Source organism: Carlito syrichta, unplaced genomic scaffold, assembly GCF_000164805.1.
Source record: "Carlito syrichta isolate Samal-C Ts95f unplaced genomic scaffold, Tarsius_syrichta-2.0.1 Scaffold308804, whole genome shotgun sequence".
In the NCBI taxonomy this organism is placed as follows: domain Eukaryota; kingdom Metazoa; phylum Chordata; class Mammalia; order Primates; family Tarsiidae; genus Carlito; species Carlito syrichta.
In genome coordinates, this window is record NW_007252900.1 from 51,870 (window position 1) to 73,024 (window position 21,155).

General features: G+C 39.3%; 1 protein-coding gene across 1 annotated transcript; it reads left to right on the plus strand.

Moving 5' to 3' along the window:
• Nucleotides 1-9,470: 9,470 nt before the first annotated feature.
• On the plus strand, nucleotides 9,471-19,223 carry GZMK (granzyme K). The gene is made up of 5 exons (XM_008065776.1): nucleotides 9,471-9,607; nucleotides 9,877-10,024; nucleotides 16,059-16,209; nucleotides 16,972-17,241; nucleotides 19,003-19,223. The coding sequence occupies exons 1-5, from the start codon at nucleotides 9,544-9,546 to the stop codon at nucleotides 19,162-19,164; spliced, it is 795 nt and encodes a 264-aa protein (XP_008063967.1). The 5' UTR covers nucleotides 9,471-9,543; the 3' UTR covers nucleotides 19,165-19,223.
• The last annotated feature ends 1,932 nt before the right edge of the window (nucleotides 19,224-21,155 follow it).

The window sequence follows — 21,155 nt, forward strand, 5'->3', positions numbered from 1 at the left end:
AAAGGGGGGGGAGAGAGAGAGAGAGAGAGAGAGAGAATGAGAGAGAGTTAGAGAGAGAGAGGGACTGACTCTGTGGGCCAAAAGCCCCATACTGTGTCTGGGGCCCTCATCCTTGAAGTTTTTTGCTTCTTCAGAGGAAGCCTTTACTACATAGGGCCTGTACTCCAAAAAATGATTCTAGTTTTCTTGGTTACCCCCTCATATGTATGTATGTTTGAAACTCGTTTTAGTGAGAACGGTACTTTCTCATCGAAGTCCAGACTTTAAAATATGTCTCTAGTCACCTCCCACACAACATACACACACATTAGGCAGAAATACAACTGTCTTAGCACTTCTAGTGTGACAGTTTCAAACATCTTCTGGCAACAAACACTCAAGGACTTCTGGTTCATCTATAGTCCAACAAAATGCAATACAAAGCATCATTCCTAGAACCAGACTGTTACATATCAGAGTAGGTGATGTCTGTGTGGTACGACTTAATGGCAACAAGGAATATTCCCTACCCAAACCATCTACATTCCTGTCCCACACGGGGCATCTTATTGTTAGAGATGCTTTCTCTGACTCTTCAGAGACTTTTTTTCATATTTAAGAAATATTAAATAAAAGAAGAATACACTGAAAAGTGGTAACACCTTTAAAATGTTCTTGAACAATGAGATGCTGCTGGATATTTGCTGACAATAAATCCTTGCAGAAGAAGACAGTCAAGAGCAATAGAAACACTGAAAGGAGAGGTGGAAGGGTTCCCATGGCTGATGTCGCCTGGTTCAGGATTTAGTCTTGACCAGTTCTGATCATTCTGGGTTTTATAGACAAATTCAAAACCATACAGAGAACTAAAATATATATATTCAAACTTAATTTTGTTTATTAAGAAAAAAATGGGCAGACGTAGATTTTTGAAACATGTCCTTTCCTGTTGACACATGTTCAAAGAATGTCTGGAGGAAATACTAAATTAAAATTCAGACTGATTCAATTATTGGCAGCAAATCACTTACAATGAATATAGTTGTTATCTTGGACATGAGAAAAAAGAAAAGAAGCTTCCCAACATAATTTTGTTGAGGAAAACAATGAAAATCTTAATTTAGAATCTATTTTATGTTATTTTTATTTTTATCATTGTGAATTCCCTTGGAGGCCTTTACTCAGAATGACTCTATTATATCCCTAGTTTCTGACATTACTGGTATAGAGTTCGGGGGGAAAGGCTTTACTATTTAAACTATTAACAACTATAAATGTTCACCTATGACTACTTCTACTGTAATGTAGATTTTTAATCTTCCTCACAGGAAGTCAGGAAAGGTAGGAGATAGATAACAAGTTATGAAATCTTGACTAAACATATTTGGCACAGTCTTTTGCCCAACTTTTGCTCACTTTTAGCAAGTCTGTAGAATGTGCCAGATGTGACACCTGAACACAAAATGAGTAGGGGGATTGAGGTTGCACACACCTGAATCTTCATGGCAACAATAAACCCCTAAATTAATCAATTCTAATGCCCAACTTACCTCTGAGCTTTTTGTTACATGATAAAATGAATTTCCTTGTTGTTTAAGTCCTTCTAGGTTAAGTTCTCTGTTACTTGAAACTGAAACTATCTCTTGCAGATACAAAGTGTATAGACACAGACCTCAAGAAGCTACCAATTTCAGAGATGAACAGAAAAATAAATAGGGAGAATGTGATAAATACAATAATAACATGGGTAAGATGCTGACTCTATCACTTCTTAGAGTTTCTCCTGCTTTCAGAAAAAGAAGCATCCATCTGGAATTATCAAGGAACACTGCGTGAAGAAAGTAGTATTTCCTGCAGGACTTAATAAGGTAAGCACTTGGCTGGCATAGAGGCAGTGAGTATAAAATAACTATTCTTACTTGATAGTAAGGAAATGAGAGGAGAATGGTAGAAGAAAAAGTTGTTGGAGTAACATTAAAAAAAGGGGTCAAGGTAGAAAAAATTCCACACTGAGGCTGATGATTGACATTCTGGGAGTGGGAAAAACACAAATTTCCCACCATGCATTCTGTGGAATCCAGGTCCTTTGACATGCTCTATAAAAATAAATGCTTTGAGGGCCAGCAAGTTTGAGAAATTTACCCTACATTATCTCCACATAACCTTTAGTTATTAACAATACACCTTAACATTCAAAGGCCCTGAGTCCTAAAGACCAGAAACAGGCTGAACTTTGTTTAGTTACCTATATGTTTCCCAAATTTTGAGCCATAAAACTCTTTTGTTTCCCTCCATATAATCTTTTTTTTTTTTTTTTTGAGTTGGTGTCTCACTCTGTTACCCAGGCTGGAGTGCAGTGGCATACTCACTGTCACCCTAACTTCAACCTGCTGGGCTCAGGCAATCCTTCTGCCTCAACCTTCCAAGCATCTGGAACTATAGGCATGCGCTACCATGTCCGGTTAATTTTTTTTTTTTTTTTATTGTAAAGATGAGGTCTCATCAAGTTGCCCAGAGTGGTCTTGAACCCATGGCCTCAGGCAATCCTCTCACCTTAGCTTCCCAAAGTGCTGGGATTACAGGCTTGAGCCACTGCACCCGGCCCCCACCATATAACCTTTATTATTACACCTGTGGCTAGTGCTCCTTGGCACAATCTGGAAAAGTCTGGACAAAAAAGACTAGAATGGGGCATAAAAAAAATTTGGAGAAAGGAAGAGGAAGTGGTAGTAAAAAAAAAAACAAAAAAACCCACAAGTAAGAAGACAAAGGGGAGGAAAATATCAGAACAGAGAGTAGAAAAGAGTCAGAGGTAGAGAATGATTCAGGGAAAAGCCATTAATCAGAGTAAAATGGTGCAACGATATCCAAGACAGTGATAATTGAGAAAACCCACAAGATTCGCTGATAATGGATTTCACTTGTGCAATGAGAAATATAAGCAAGTTGTTAGGATGACTAGAGAGACTAAAAATGTCTTATGAATAGATAGGTCTGTACACATGCACCCAAAAGTAATTAAGGGAGGGAGAGAGGGAAGATAAGAAAGGGGGGGGGAAGAGGGGAGGAGAGGAAAAGGAAGATTAAGTCTCCAAAAGATGAGGAGGTTCCTTTCTTTGGAGGTAATCCCTCTTGACCAGAAAGAAAGGATCAGAAGTTAGATAAAGAGATTCTGAAGAGATGGGGGAAAAAAGGAAAACAAATGTTGTCAAATCAGTTTGCTACTGAAATAGGAGGTGGAGTGATAGCATCTAATGGGATGGAAAATGAGGGCCCAAGAAAGAAGAAGAATGTCTAAAAGAGTTATTGTGGCTAATGATCAAGGCAATGAACAAGGGTTGAGTAAAGAATTTCTAGAGAACAGTAACGCACTACTCTCTAGGGTCCTGTGATTTTCTGCAGCAACTCCTTAAGCTAGAATCTGAGAAATAAATGGTAAGAGTGACATCAGGTTAGACAATTCCCTGGAGAAGGTCAAGAGGATAGGTTGACCTGGAATTGATATGTGGGCCTTGTTCAGATGTGTTCAGATCTTGAGCTGACGTGATGGGAAAGAGGTCTGTGTCCAGAAGAGGTTATAGACTCAGCTAGATTGCAAGAGGGACAGTGATATGACATTTTGGGGATAAAAGAAAGTATATACTCTATACTTTGGAGAAAAGAAGAGGGGAATTAAGGAGATTATAGTAGGAAACAAGGTTTACAAAGTTCAAGATCTAGAAGATACAGCATGATAATTATGTTGCCAAAACCCATCAACTGACTTGTTAGTCAACATTTAGATTTACTAGATTATGCTTTTGCTGATACATCTCTCCTCTCTATATTACTTGCTACCGTAATTATGTCCTTAGCATATCAGAGGTTATACTTATTAAGCCTTGCAAAGATGTGAATGATGATGATGATTACTATTATTATTTGAGTTGAGGTCTCACTGTTGCCTAGGCTGGAGTACTGTGGCACAATCACGGTTCACAACAGCCTTGATCTCCTAGGCTCAGGCAATCCTTCCACCTCAGCCTTTCAACTAGCTGGGACTACAGGCATGTGCCTCCATGTCTGCCTAATTTTTTAAATTGTTTGTAAAGATGAGGACTTCCTATGTTGCCCAGGTTGGTCTCGAACTCCCAAGCTCAAGTGATGCTCCAACCTCAGTCTCTGAAAGTGCTGGGATTACAAGTGTGAACCATCACACCTGGCCACCAATATTATTTTTTACTATTATTTATCTGCTAGATCCCTAGTGAGGTAATTTAACTAAGATATTATTTTACTCATATTTATATTGATTTGTTCACATTAAGCCTACTTATTATTACTCTTATCTTTTTTAATTCATGTATAAGGGCTCTTCATATATTAAAGTTAAAGATTAGCTTTGGGGAGAATGTTTTCAATACAAATGACAAACATCTCGTCATATGCCTTTAGATATTGCCTATGGTGTCTTGTGCCTTACAGAAGTCTTAAGTTTTATATGCTTTAAGTTTTATATGCTCTAAAGGAAACTTGGTGGTTTTCTTCATGTCTTCCCCCCCTTAAACCCTATTTTTAATTTGCCATCTCAATTGGTGTTTACAATTATCTTATTTCTTCACAGAAAAATCTTTGATCTGCCTTAAATGTATTTCGATGAAGAGCAGGATAAGAATTCAGTTGTTGGTCTGGGCAAGGGTAGGAGGGGAATGTTGTGCATGTACACATGTGTGTATGTGTGTACACATGTGTGTGTGTGTTGTCTGGTCAGTCATTAGCCTTTGAAAAAATATTTCTAGCATACTCATATCTCTACTTGAATTCATTCTCAATGGAAAATTATGGAACACTGAATCAATTAATCAATAATAATTATTGAGTTTCAACTTGGCCACAGGAATTACTGTGTTTCCCTTCATTAATGAACTTCATCATTCCCTTCAAAATTCCTACTCTTTTGCTTGTTCTGACTTTATCTTACAAAACTATTCTGATTAGTTTAAATAACTCAATTGCTTTCAGCATGATAAGATTTTTTAACTTTTTTTATCGTAAAACCATGATATCATATTTGGCTTGGGACACATTACAGTGCTGTATCTGAGATGTTCAAATAGAAATGGAAGGGTTCCACTACAAGGCGTCCTATTCTCATAACTGTTTCTGTCTTTCCTCAACATTTGTTTATTTCCTTCCCTTCCCTTCCTGCCTCCGCCTTTCTTCTGGTCTTTATTACTTGATCTTCCCTGGCGTTTCCCCTTAACATAGCCTACATATTGACCCCAGTTTTCTCCCTAAAACATGACGAGGCTCATACAGTCATCACCTTCCTCTGTGCAAGGCCAGGGTCCCCACAAGCCTGGAACTTGGGAAAATGGCCAGGGTTGCAAACCTTCCTTTCACTGTTGAAAGGTTTTTCATGTGTGTGAATCCACTAGGACAAAATTGCAGACAGTGTGAGTGATCTGCCTCCGGTCCAGCAATTTTACGGGGACCACCCTATGTGGGACTTTCCTCATCCTTCCCATAATGTTTGAACTCAGTGAAAATGAACATCAAGGGTACCCTAAAGAAAGGAAGATATGGAAGAGGTATCACCAAAGGGCAGCATAAGGCCTGGAGAAAAAGATGAGATAGGGACAGTATATGACCAGGTAGCCAGCTCCAGGAGTGCTGGGACATCCCCGCTTGCCAAATTCTCAAGGTGTTTTCCTGTGATTACTCCTTCTGCCAAGAGCCTGCACTGAAGGCAATTCTCATCCATTCCAGTTATTTCACAGTTGACTTGGAGGGGGGTAATGGAGGAGGTGAAAATACTATTGTGTCACTAAACTCAACAGGAGTGGATCAGAAAACATATCTTCATATTTAATAAAGGAAGATAATGGATATGCAAAATATGTTCCAATTAAAAGTTAAGGTGAAGGAAGATAGGATAAATTTCCCTCTATCCTACCCTCACCACCACCATCATTCCACCAAAGAAAGGCTATAGAGCTGAAGTATTTAATAAATGTAGATCGCTTAGGAAAAGACAGTGCTCCATGTGCCCCAATCCAGCATACTCAGTGTCTCTGCAATGGGTCTAAGCCAAAGCCCCAGGGTCTTAGTCTACAGGTTCTTAGCTTTTCTTTGCAATTGTTCTTAAACTCATTCCTTTTAAGGACCCCATGGGAGGGATGGCTACCATCTAAGGTAGGAGTTACATTTTCTTGGGACCTCTGGACATAATATCATTGTACAGCATCCCAGTATACTTCACCACCCCGATTTTCAAAGCTGCCATTGTTTCACCATAATTGTTAGCAGATTCATTTATCAAATTAGCTAAGCCATAACTGGACAGAAATCAAGGTCCAGAAGATGGTGGGCTACAAGGAAGGGGACCCAGGGAAATTCTGCCAAATCCTGATCTCTCATGCTGGAGACTGGGAAGGCCTTTGAAAACTTGGTATTGAGAAAAGTATTCAAAGGAGGCTAAAAGGGAACAGATGGGAAGGGCTTGGAACAGATCTGCTTTGCAATTGTGTCTACAGAGTGAGTGTCTCAAACTACCTGTGAGGAAGGCCAGGCATGTTTGGGGTTTGACTTTGTTAATCGGTTTGTTTTTAGTTTGGATCCGTTGTGAACTGACACATTTATACAACACAAATAAATAGATAATTTAATTAAACAAAAACAAGGGCATACAAAATACACATCCCATTTTTTATTAGATTGAACAAATTATACTTTATTAATAAATGCAATTAATGCAGAACCATGTGAAATGACTGTTACAGTTTCTAAACTCTGACTCTCAATTTCTGTCCTCATCTTGCGCCAGATCGATAATAAATGGGTCGCAGACTGGCACAGGTCAGTGGGCTTTGAGTAACTCGGCTCTAGGGGGTGTGGCTCATGAATCAGATGCAGCAGGTGTCCGGGCTGTTGGAGAAAGGCAGCCTTATGGGGAGAACCTCACACATCATGACCTTTGGATCATCTAGACAACTGTTCTATAAGGGTCTTCTGAAACACAGAAGGGTCAAAAATGACATCCCTAAGAGCCCCTAAAGAGGACAGCTAAGCACAACCCAGCAAAAGAGAACCGCGAGGCCCAACGTGTACAGTCAGTCCGGGGCCTAACATGGCCGTGTACTTGCTCAGCCCAGCACAGCTGCAGCAAAGCCATCCAAAGCAAACACAGCCCTCCCCGCAGCAGACTCAACAGAACAAAAACCAATACCCAGAAATAAATCAGATCACCGAGCTCATCATGTTACACAGCCCGCCATTCTCAAATCCAGGATCCTGCGTATAATAATAAATGATACTATTAACCAGCACATCAGTTTTAAGCCAAAACCAAATAATTCATTACTATAAATCAATATGATTCTCAGAATTTTCCAGGTCAACTACAAGAAGGAGTTATGAGACTGTCTACCCAATTGAACTAAATCTCACCCATGTCTAATTGCAGTGTGCCTGGCCAAATCCTTTTTCCCTTCTGCACAGCCAGCTTGCCTCTTAGAGCATCTGAGCCCCAGGGACTCCTCAAAGGGGACAGGCATGTGGTCAGGTTGAAAGAAACATAGAGCCTGGGGCCAGAACACAAGGGCTTAGGGGCTACCTGCTAGGTTGGTAATTGCAAGCAAGTCCCTGAGCTTCAGTTTCTTTATACATGAAACAAGACTAATGACAGCCACCTCCTGGAAATACAGCTGCAAATGTTTAGCAATTTGTACAAAGCCATGTGAAGGTTAGTCCTTGCTACACAGAAATAAGCAACTGATAGTTGTTTGTAACACCCCCACCCCCACCATGAAGCTTTGTCCTTTCCACGTTTATTTCTTCCTTAGGGTCCAGATCACTTTGACATGGCACACACCATCTTCCTTATCTTCCTAGCATCTCTGGGATATAGTAGAACACTGGCATCATCCTGTCTTCCTTCCAACTTGAAAGAGGGATGCACCCAAGGCACATCAACATTGACAGAGATGACTAGAAAATTCACAGGGGCTTTTGGGTGGAACTAACAAGTTTGGTTTATTAAGTTTGTGGCTTTTCTTAACCTGGCTCCTCCTTGTCTCGCCTTCTGTTCTCCTTGGCAGGCAGTCTCTGCTCTGCGATGGTTTTGTCCATTCTGTTTAACATGCAGAAAGCTTTTCTGTCGCCTTATCCTTGTAAAATGAATTCTGTCCTCTGGCAGTGTCCTTATTAAAATACAAGTTACTTCTGGTCAGGCAGGCTTTTGGTCTAGGTCATAATGTGTAGCCTTGGGCTAATTACTTAGCCTCTCTGAGCTTATTTCTTCCATTGTAACATAAATATAATATAATAGTTGTCCTGCCTTCCTCAAAAACATAGACCTGAAAACATAAAAGATGATATAATGAGAATTTTGTAAATAACTTAAGGAATTTTACTTATACATATTATTAAATTGCAATGTGTAATATATTATTTTATATTATTTTATTATTCCTACTTTCTTGTCCTAAAAAACAACAATTTGGTAGGAGTCTCTTGCAATCTGCAAAACCTAATAGCTCTCAATTTTAATTCTCCTTTCTAGAAAAAATGAAAGATAGAATGCATATATTTTTAAAAAGAGAGAGAGATCTGTTAATGTAATGTAAATTGTAATCAATGTTTCTAGAAAGTGATTGGAGTTCTGAGACCTAACTTAGGTCTGTTTGTACTCAGTGTTTGCACTATTGATCAGTAGCTGACACAAACAGAATCTTGTTTAATCTTAAGCCTAATACCTTTTGTAGTGAAGGAGAAAGTACTTTAAAAGAACTTGCAATGCATTGTTATCTGTGCCTGGGAAGAATGATGAAATGCCATCCTTGATTTTATTTAAAGATATTATTATTAAGGCCCTGGATAAACACATGGTCATTTTCAATTAAGAATGAGTAAAAGAGAGACTCAACCAAAAATATGTTGCCAATGTTCCCCTTAAAAACTTTATGAAATATTCCAAAAATTTAACTAACATTTAATCAAATTTGGTCAAATTTAAAAGAAATGGGCATGAGTTGGAATAAGTTTGCTGTGAAACATATGTGTTTCTCTGGATGATGTTCAGACTTTGGTAAGCCCCATTGTGAAACAATCATGATCTGTGCAAGTTTTCATGACTCTCTTCATCATAAATCTATGTCCAAATGAAAAATAATGAGAAATGAAATATTATAGGTACTGTTTTATGCCAGGAAAAATAGTAAATATTACTTTAGAGCAATGAACATCTTTGAACTCTGTCTGCAACTTCATTAAGTTCTTACGGTATGGATATTTTTCATTCTTTCACAATTTATAACATTAGTACTCTTATTCAGATATTGGTGACAATTACCTCCAGATATAAGTTCTTTTTTGCACACAATCTTCTCCCCAATAGTGCTAAAAGCACAGACCTGAAACTACCCAAACACTTTTAAAGTTAGGTGTGAAAAAAATCTCACCTCTAGAACACTTGTGGTGAGAAACTTAAAACTTACAAGAACAAAACTCAGTCTTCAGAATCTTTTTCCTTCCTCAATAGGATCAGAGAGTTTCACCTGGGCTTCTTAAATCTAGGTCATTAAAATGACAAAGTTTTCTTCTTTTTCTCTGTTTCTTCTGATAGCTGGGGCTTATATGATTCCAGTGTGTAAGTATCTCCAGTATCTGCCACATATGAATATTAAATGAATTTCTACTGATTATATTTTTACTCTATAGATGAAAAGAATTTTTACAGTCATTCCTATCTTTCAAAACTGTAATGTATTATACAATTGTTCATCAGTAAAATTATTATAACCATTAGGATTCTTGTTTTTTAAGCTTCGAAAATAATATAGTGGCTGTCATTGGAAGAATTACATGAAACGATCTGCTTGGATCTTTTATGTGAAGTCTTTTGGTTAACTTCTGCAGGTTTCAATATGAAAATTATTGGAGGGAGAGAAGTGTCACCTCATTCCAGGCCATTTATGGCCTCCATCCAGTATGGTGGACATCACATTTGCGGAGGAGTTCTGATCGACCCACAGTGGGTGCTGACAGCAGCCCACTGCCACCCTCAGTAAGTCCTACACACTTTTCTTTCTTTCTTTCTTTTCACACTTTTCCACATACTGTTTTTTCTGCAAGTTGGGTAGCAGAAAAGCTCGTTGGGAATTCAATCTACTGTTAGCTTCTGTAGTCACTGACCAGCAGGTGAGGTTTATTTACCCTCTTGCACATCCATGTTTTCTGCCCTGGATTTTCATTTTCAGAGAGATTTGGACTTCTTTTCCCAGAGAAGCCGTTAGTCAAGTTCAAGTTCTCTGTATAATGCCAGGGAACACAGCAAAAGTAATAATTAAAGCAGCAGCACTTCTGACCTTGAAAGAGCAAGATTTCCTCCTGCTTGTGAGGAAACCAGAGCGCCTGAGCTCACCATGTGCTCTTCAGCATCCCCATTTTACAAATGGGGAATAATCATAATCGTACCTATTTCATGGGGTTTGAGAATTAAATAGTATCTACTTAGGTATTTTAGCATGTTGACATATTTAGCATGCACAAAATCATTTCAGCTATTATTAGTGGTTTTGTTTTGTTTTTTTGAGTCAGGGTCTTACTCCGTCACCTAGGCTGGCATGTAGTGGCACAATCCCTGCTCACTGCAGCCTCAACCTCCTGGGCTCAGGTGATTCTTCCACTTTAGTCTCCTGAGTAGCTGGAACTACAGGCATATGCCACCACACCCAGCTAATTTTCTTAATTTTTTTTTGTAGAGACGAGGTCTCGAGATGTTGCCCAGGCTGGTCTCAAACTCCCGGGCTCAAACAATCCTCCCCTCCCGCCTCAGCCTCCTAAAGGACTGGGATTGCAGGCGTGAGCCACCGCACTTGACCTTATTAGTAGTATTATATGTAGAAAAAGACTGCTTTGCCAATGGGTTTCTAGACCCCTTACATTAACTCAAGAAGAATCCCTTAAGCCCAGGAGTTTTAGGCTGCAATGAGCTGTGATTGTGCCACTATACTCCAGCCTGGGTAACAGAGTGAAACCCTGTCTCAAAAGAAAATAAAATAAGCCGGGCTCAGTGGCTCAGCCTGTAATCCCCCGCCTTTGGGAGGCTGAGGTGAGTGAATTGCCTGAGCCCGTGGGTTCGAGGCCCGCCTGGGCAGCAAGACCTCATCTCTACAATAAATCAAAAAATCAACCGGGTGTGGTAGCGCATGCCTGTAATTCCGGCTACTTGGAAGGCTGAGGCGGAAGGATCACCGGAGCCCAGCAGGTGGAGGCTGTGGTGGCCGGGAGCGGCCACTGCACTCCAGTCTGGGTGACGGAGTGAGACTCCAACTCAAAAGAAAGAAAGAAAGAAAAGAAAAGAGAAAGAGAGATTTGTTTTTCTGGGATACTTAGAATGAAAGCTCTTCTGAAGATAAAGTACAACCTCCCAAAGTCCATTTCAACCTGGGATTCTCCTACTTCCCATAAGAAAGCACAAAATCTATCTTGGGATGGAATAACCATCACAAAAGGAAAAGCAGTAGAAAATTAATTTGGTATTTGCTGTTTTGTTTGCTTGCTTGGGTTCTTTGGGTTCTATCTTCTGTTTGTGTGCTTATTTCTTTATGTTTCCTGCCTAAGCAAGCGGAGATGGAGTTTTCACCTTTTCCTACGAACATTGTAGCACTTCACTTTAACTTATTCATCATGGTTTGCTCTCTAGGCATTGGCTAAATCTAAACAAAACAACAGAATTGATTTGCTTCTCCCTGCTTTGGGGGTTTTGTCTGATTGTCCCATTTTAATGGAACTGGTTGATCACACATTGGAAGTTTTGAAGCCTGTAAACAGGGAGAACTTTTATTTCTAAAAATCAAGTTGCCAGTTTCTAATTTGCTATGTTTTCTTCATTTGAAAGGGGTTCTTGCCCTCATAGAAATCACTTTCTCATCCTCGTCACTTTTGTCCTCTCCAGAGCACTTGTCCCCTTGGGACCAGCAAGGCGGAGGGTAACTGTCAATACATGCTCATTCAGTGCAAAATGTACACATCTTTAGCCGGGCTCTGTGGCTCAGCCTATAATCCCGCGCCTTTGGGAGGCTGAGGTGAGTGGATTGCCTGAGCCCGCGGGTTCGAGACCCGCCTGGGCAGGCGAGACCTCAACTCTACAATAAAATCAAAATATCAGCCGGGCGTGGCAGCGTGCGCCTGTAATTCCCACTACTCGGAAGGCTGAGGCGGAAGGATCGCTGGAGCCCAGCAGGTCGAGGCTGCGGTGGCCGGGAGCGGCCACTGCACTCCAGTCTGGGCGACAGAGTGAGACTCCAACTCAAAAAAAAAAAAATGTACACATCTTCAGATATGATGATGGTACGCATTTAAACGGACCATAACCTCCCCAGACACAGAGTTTGACTTCTAAATGTTCAACAAATGCTGGATGGAATGAAGGAACTAAATTGAAGGATTTTTTTTTTCTTTCTTTCCTTTTTATTTATTTATTTATTTATTGTAGAGATGAGGTCTCACCAAGTTGCCCAGACTGTTCTCAAACCCATGGGCTCAGGCAATGCCCTCACCTCGGCCTCCCAAAGTACTGGGTCCTTTGTTTTTCTTTTTTTCTTTTTCTTTTTTTTGCTAAGCCTAAAATCTGGTGTAAAGAGAAGTGCTTCACAAACCATAAAGTGCTATAGGAAGGTAAATAATATTATTAAGTTGAATTTTAAATTTTGTCAAGTGTACTTAACTCAGGATAAGTAGATTCCCAAATTGAGGAAAAGAAATTTTTTAAAAAGACTGGAAAGAGGTCTTAGAATTAAAAAAACAAAACAAAAACTACAAAACTATTGCTAAATATCACTTTTAATGGCTAGAGTATAAAGAACTCCAAAATATGTAGATCAGATTTCCTCTACAGGACACTCGGGTGTAAAAAGTAGGCATATCAGTGCTTAGAAAAATATTAAGTTTTATGAAATTCAAAATATTTATGAAATAGTTCAATGGTAGCTTCCCACAAATGTACTTCCCAGTATCCTGTGGGAATATTTTATTCCAGGCCTTTCTCTCAGCAAAACTGTGAAGACAGCCAAATCAGGGGGTGCTCCCTTCTCACCACCCATCCACATGGCTTCTCCCTTGGTATCTTGGTATCTCCCTTTATTAATTTCATGTCAAATATAAAAGGAAACTGGTAAAAACTTCCTGTATAATCTTATTTTCAGCATTTTAATTTACCAGAAGCAAAATTCTCCCCAACTGCCGTCCACTGTCTTCCTGAGTCTCCCCCAAAACCCCCCTCAAAGAGTACTTCCCCCTCCCTCACCTGCCTAGCAAGTTTTATTCCATGGAACCTTCCACAGCCCTCTCGTGACAGCTTCACTCCATCTCAAACACTCCAGGCTCCCAAGCAAAATGACTAAATGTTTTAGACTCTGGATTCAAGTCAAGTGAGTTTTAATCCTGTCTGGGTTTGCATCCTGGAGCTTTTACTCAATATCTGTAGAATGTTCTCAAGTTTGTTAATTTACTTGAACCTCAAGGTCCTCATCTATAAAATAAGGATCATCATAATGCCTAGCTTACAGTGCTGTTTTGAACTTTACCACAAAAAGGTTAACATGATTATTATGATTATCTCTGCCTTCCATGGTAATAACTGAGAAACTGACCTGATGTTCCAGTTGTATTGATGGGACAGGACCAAGAAAACCTCCCTCTGACAGCCAGGTCCTTCTCCCTCTTAGGCAATAGAAACCTTCAAGAAATAGAGACTCTGCTCCCTTTGCACCAGACCTCAAGCAGTGGGTCTAAGCAGAAACATCACTAAGAGTTACGGCAGGCTGGTAGAGAAAATAAGAGGCTTGAAGGGGATTGGTATGGGCTTAAAGAGGAGTTGAGGGAAGAGTATAGGGCTTGGAATTACAAAAACTGAATTTGGGCCCAGATTTCCCTACTTATGAGATGTGTCTCCTTGGACCAGTCAGAATATTCTACTAGTATATCTACTAGTGAGGAACATACAGCCCATCAGCTTTAACACACTGAGAAAGGTCATGTTAGGATCATCCAAGACAGTGTTTACAGATGTCTTCAGCAGACTTATTGTAAGCAACACTGTGGTTCTGCCCCATATGTAATTCTGTTCCAGGTAAGTCCACAGAGGACCCAGGAAGCCACATTTTAACATCTCTAGGTGTCTGCTTAAACACTTGGAGAAACATTGTGTTGTACAAATGAAAGACCTTGGTATGATCATTACTTCTCTGTGTGAATTCAGACCTAGGTTTAGCTAAAAAGGTGGGATCCTAGAACTCAGATAAATCCAGAAATCCCATGGGCAGCAAGATTGACCTTGGTAGCACAGATGACAGTTGAAAGGTATCTAGAAATTAAAAGTTCAGAAAACAGAACAGTCAGTGTGGGTTGTTTTTGGTATTAATGTGTCCCAGTGGAGATGCAAATAGCCAGACCATTTCAAAGGCACTAACTAGTCAAAGAATTTAGTAAAAGATGAAAGAAAACCAGAATTCTTTCAGCACTACTCCCTTAGTCAAGATCCACCTTCCACACCCCACAGTCTTCTTTGTGTGAGTTATTTATGCCCATATCCACTTCACTGTTAGAGTTTTAATCTTGGAGATTTTATATCATCCTTCTCCTACAAAGCTTTGGGTTTAGTGGGTGTGCTCAATTTGAATTTGAATCGATCACAGGAAATCCAATCCATATCCTATGAGAAGTCTCAACCCCATCCTGATTTTGCAATAGACAGATTTTTCAACAAACAGAGCTGGAATTCTCAAAATAAACTCTTTTGGTAGAAATCAAAAAGTGGTCATTCCAGGCAGTCACAGCTCTGCTATGGATAAGCTCATCCCACCAAAGTCAGGTGCTCATTCTTCTGAAACAATAATTTCTTCCTTTTCTATAAGCTTCTGTGCTTTTTATAATTTTTTATTTATCTTTATTCATCTATATGCATGAGTATGTGTGTTTTTACTATAAATCTGTCTTCGTCTATTTTTTTCAAGTAGCAAAGAAATCATTATATTTAAACAAATAAATACAATTATTGTTATGCCCTCTCTTGTTCCAAAGAAAGGATTTGAGGTGGCTTCCACAAAGATATGTATACAAATGCCTCCAGGATGTTGCCAAGGCCTCAAAAAAAAAAAATGATTTCTACTTTCATCACTGGTTATAAATGTAATTTTATACAATATATAGTAAATCAGATCAATTGTGGCATTATTGAAACACTGGTATTAGAACTGTGTATGACTAGAGATTTTTAAAACAGAAAAACCTGTGTTTCTTTGTCTGACTCACCCATTTATACCCTATAAATCTCCACAATGAAATGACTACTAAACTTAAAGTATCTTCATTTCACATCAGCAATTTTTTTTCACCTTGAGGAAAGTTTTCCTTTCATGTCCAAGCCTTCTTTCTAATTGAGGAGACAGGACATATGAGCATATCTGACAGTCATGTGATGAGCCTTACTTCCCCATGTTGCCCTGACATGAGGTCTAGACATATGGACAAGCAAGTACACAGTGGAGTCTTTACCTCAATTATTAAAATGTTTAGTGAATGTTAGCTAAGGAGATGAATGATAGTGGTAGATAAATAGCAATATAAACGTTCCTTATGACACTGAACTATGCATTTAAAAATGGTTAAATGTTGTTATATATATTTTACCACAATATAAAAAAACCCTTAATGGTAGTTGCTATAAATCTCCACCTACAAACTCAGGAAATAGAATTGTCTCTATTTTTATATAAATAAACCCGATTTTGCTGTAAACTTGATCTAAATCAATTGAGATTTCACCCTCTTTTTCCCACAGTTGGGTACAAGTTCTGATATTCTTTTGTAACGCCAGGGAATTGAGTTGGGGTGGGGTTAAAGGCAAGTCATATTTGGCCCTTGATACCAATCCATGCTGGGGTCCACTGAGACCTTTGTCACTCTCCCTCATCTTAAGCAGGTTTCCTTGGAGATAGTCCTTGTTTCTGTATGTACATGACCCTCTCTGCCATCTCCACTCCCCACTGGGGGATTTGGAAAGCATTCTGTTACTTTCATTCTTTTTGCTTTTTCAGGGTTGTCAAAGCCCAGTCTCCCACAGTGGTTTTAGGAGCACACTCTCTCTCAAAGAATGAGGCCTCTAAACAAATATTGAAGATTAAAAAATTCATACCATTCTCGAAATTTACATCAGACCCTCAGTCGAATGATATCATGCTTGTTGAGGTATGTAGCATTTTCTACCTTCAATTTTGCCATTATTCTTATACAGCATGGCTCAATATTCAACAAATATTTAGTTGTCATCTATACAAAAGTGCTTTGTTAGCACCCTCCCCAAGTGATTGTGACATATTCTATAGGGTTCCATGTTGCTCCACATACTGTCTTGAAAGAAACAAGAATTTATCACAAATGCTTCAAGGAAAAGCAACTCTTATACATATGCAGCAGGGGAACATCTCAACAGACCCAAAGATCCACCCTGAAAGCTTTTTTCCCAAATGCTTTTCTCATTAGCAAGTGAAAAATACAACTGTTATTTATACAGCAGAGCCAACCAAGTGACTTTAGGGACTCAGAAGTGAGTTACAACTTAGTCTAGACCATACTTAGCTTAGTCCAAACTCAGTCTAGACCGTCTCAAGAGTCCTATCCAGCAGGAAGCAGCCCAGCCCTCAAAGTCATGACCTATGGATGTTATTCCACAGAAAACCATCCAATACAGGGCAAAGGCCAGTCTGCTTGAGACTGGGTGAAATTCCTGCTCTGTATAAGTTCCCTCCCCAAGCTTCAGTGAGCTCCTCAGGGAATGAAGAGTGTATTCAGAAAAGCAGCAACCACAAATGCAGCTGCAGTCTACCACCAAAGTAGACTCAAGAAAAAGGACGCCCTCCTAAGACACAGGGACCACACATATAATGCACAAACTAACAGCAGACTACCACTGGGAAAGAATGATCATTTACTCTTTTTTCCATCTGTCAGCTTCATACGGCCGCAAAACTCAACAAGCACGTCCAGGTACTGCACCCCAGATCCAAAAACTATCTTAGATCTGGAGCCAGATGCCAGGTTACTGGCTGGGGAACCACCAGCCCAGATTTTTTAAGCCCTTCTGACACCCTGCAAGAAGTCACTGTTACTGTCTTAAGTCGAAAACTGTGCAACAGCAAAAGTTATTACAACCACAACCCTCTTATCACCAAAAACATGGTATGTGCAGGAGACGCGAGAGGCCAGAAAGATTCCTGCAAGGTAAGAGTCTCTCATTTAAACAGGCATCTCTGGGAGCTGTGCTGAGGCCAAGGTGCCATTGTTCACTGACACCATGGAGGTGGGACATGGAAAATGGGGAAACCGCAATTCTAAAAGTTTTCTCTCCATTCCCACACAGCATTCTCTATTCTTTTTCATCTACCAATGTGAATGTGTTGTAAAGACTTCCCTAGTGTTTAACAAGCACTCACTAAGTGTTTACTTACAATAGGATAATAGACTATATCTGAAAGCTTTTATAGGCTTCCTATGAGAGGTGTTAATCATCCTTAAAAAGTCTGACAACCCTGAAGCCACTAGTGGGGATTAGAAGATAACTTATCCAAAGAAGAACCACTTTTCAAATTAATTAATAAGAAGGTCTTGCCAGGCATGGTGGCTCACATCTGTAATCCTAGAACCTTGGGAGGCTGAGGCAAGAGGATTGCTGGAGCCGAGGAATTCAAGACCAGCCTAGACAAAATAGTGGGACCTCGTCTCTATAAAAAAATAAAAAATAAAAAAATTAGCTGAGTGTTGTGGTATGCACCTGTAGTCCCAGCTACTCAGAACACTGAGGCAGAAATATCTCCTGTACCCAGGAACTCAAGGCTGCCGAGAGCTGTGATTGTGCTACTGCATTCCAGCCTGAACAACAGAGTGAGACTCTGACTCAAAAAATAAATAAATGAATAAAAATAAGAAGGTCTTTTAAGATTCAAATGCAAAAAGCTCAAATAAACAGTATGTGTCTCTCAAATATCTGAAAGGCTATGCCATCCCCTCCATAACTCTTTTGCTTTCCTTGACAGAATTTAGTTATATGTTTTGTTGTTAGAGTGAGTCCTCAAAAAGTATTTCATTCAACAAATATTTACTGTTCTATATACATAGCATTATGTTCAACCATGTGGGGATGCAAAAAAAGAAAGAAATAGTAGAGAAGATATGATCCCTGCCATCAAGACGTTTACTGCAATACATTATACCTTTCTGTGGGTCTCAATAGCAACTTGATTTTAGGTGGTCAAAATGAAATCCATGATTTAAAATCATTCTTTTATTTTAGCAGATTATTTCAAACTTTATGTCTATCTATTCTTTAATGAATAAAATTCAATAGTCAATGATTACGAAAGGAATATAAGCACAAATAGAGACAGAACAGAGATATAGACACGGACATAGAGATAGAGGCATAGTCATAATCATAGTCATGGTCAGAGACATGAACAGAGAGAGAGAAACAAACAGACAGAAACATAGTCCTAGACAGAAACAGAGAGATAGACAACTTATTCTGAATAAGAGGCAGTGTCAGGCACTCTTCAGGACACAAAGACACCAAGAAACCAGATAATGATTCTTTTTTTATTTATTTTTTTTTGAGTTGGAGTCTCACTCTGTCACCCAGACTGGAGTGCAGTGGCTGTTCCTGGCCACCACAGCCTTGACCTGTTGGGCTCCGGTGATCCTTCCACCTCAGCCTTCCAAGTAGCTGGAACTACAGGCACGCGCTACCACACCCGGCTACTTTTTTTTTTTTTGATTTATTGTGGAGATGAGGTCTTACCAAGTTGCCCAAGCGGGTCTTGAACCCGCGGGCTCAGGCAATTCACTCACCTCAGCCTCCCAAGGTGCGGGATTACAGGCTGAGCCACCAAGCCTAGCTAGATAACGATTTTTTAAGCAATCAACAGTTGGTGGTAGAAAAATCTCAACAGCTTCTCACCAAGTACTTGCCCATTTTCTTCTTTCCAGGGTGACTCAGGGGGGCCCTTGGTCTGTAATGGTGTCTTCCATGCCATAGTCTCTGGAGGTCATGAATGTGGTATTGCCAAGAAGCCTGGAATCTACACCCTATTAACCAAGAAATACCAGATTTGGATCAGAAGCCAACTTACCCCATCTCATACAAATTAAGATTGTGCATGATTTTCTTGGATTTATCAATTACTTGCTTCTTCTTTCCTAATATGCTCATAGTTCAACTCGATCTTCAGACGTAGTCAGATAAAGCATTGCTCACTTGGGGTCCAAGTCCTGGGACTTGCTAAGGAATCAAGTTCTTTTTCACATGTACACTGATGTATTTCTACCGTGCTGATTTTATTCTAAATAAAATTAAAAGACTTTCTGTCTTTTACAAACATGAAGTAATATCTCCCCTATCCCACGCACTCCACAAAGGAGTTATAGGCTTACTACGTAAGACTACTGGTACCACCTTCAACCAGGTAAATGTCGTGACTTCTGCTGGATCATCTTACATTATTTAATTTTGGTTTGGGGGAATGTTTCCAGGAAACATCATCAAGCTCTCTTACAAGCATATAGAAATAGATGCTTTGTTTGTTTGTTTATTTTTGCCATGGTTCTTAGATATCATAAACCAGTACTCCCCTGCACTATGAATACTTAGAAAAATGGAGGCACTGGGTTTAAAAAGCAACCTAACAAATTATTGAGAATAAAATAGTAAAAGGGATTTCCTTAAATATTCCATCTTATTTCATTTTGATTCATTAAAAATATACTGATTATGAAATCCCAGACAATATTTTATGACAAAAGAAAAAGGAAAAAATTATAGATTTTCTGAACTCCATTAAAAAAAATAATTCTGTGTCTATTTTTCCTAAATTTCAAATACATGAAACATATCATCATAAGGCTCTTTAACCAAAAGGACAGTTGCGATTGCCCCAGATTCCAGTTGATGAGTTATCCTGAAAACTTGTCACTAAAACTTGAGAGCTGTGTTTTTATTTTAGACTCCATGCTGTTAACATCCAACAGTCAAACCAGATCAGATTGCCAGGGAGGAAGCCTTTTTCAACAGCTATGGCAAACCTGATGACTCTGAAATTGGAAGATAAACAGTTTACTTTGACAAGTAACTGATGATGAAGCCCACAATTGAAATGCATTCCTCATCCTTTCAGGGAAGCAGTATTTTATTAAGCATACCAATATCTCCCCAGCATAGCCTAAAAGAATATAGCATTTTAATTTGGAAGTTCTGTCTCTGAGAGCTTATTTGGTTCTATCTGTGGCTTCAAACTGAAATTAAGAGTCAAGTTGAAGCAAATACCCAGATTTTAAAATAGCTCAAAGGTTTTAGGGGAAAATGATTTGATGTTGCCCTTCTAATCATCCCACCTTCTCCCTTCTTTGTGGCCATGGGCAGAGTACATTTGCTTTCCCCACAGATATAAAAGAAGGCTTTGTGCTTTATTTTGTGTCCGTTCTGTTATAACAGAAAGTGACAGCACTAAGAACAATTAAGTAAGAATATAATGCATGAAATAAATCAATATTGATTCAGAAAGCAATTAAGCCTGTCTAGAACTAGGTAGCAGAATTAGTCTTACCTTCTGACTCTCATAGTTTTTGCACATATTAATTTCCAGTTCACTCTAAAATGAAAAGAAGAGCAGTGTTTTGAGTTTGATTGTTTTTAGAAAAACCATCTGATTAAAGGAGGATGCTCTTGGTCAATCAAGGAAACTCTTCCTTACCTAAGCTCTCATTTTGGGAAAGAGTATTGTTATGGAATGAATCGTGTCTTCTCCAAATTCATACGCTGTAGACCCAAGCTTCATTGTGACTATATTTGGAGGTGGGCCCTACAAGGAGATAATTAAGGTAAAATAAAGTCATAAATGTAGAACCCTGATCTGATGAGATCCAATGTCCTTACAGAAAAAAGACACCAGAGAGCTCAATCTTTCTCTCTCCACTATATGTAGACACAATGAGAATATAGACATCTCTAAGCCAGGAAGCAGGCCCTCCCCAGAAAACAAATTGGCCAGTACCATGATCTTGTACTCTGCTGCCTCAAGAACTGTGAGAAATAAACTTGCTGTTTAAGCCACCCACTCTGCAGTATTTTGTTATAGTGGCTTAAG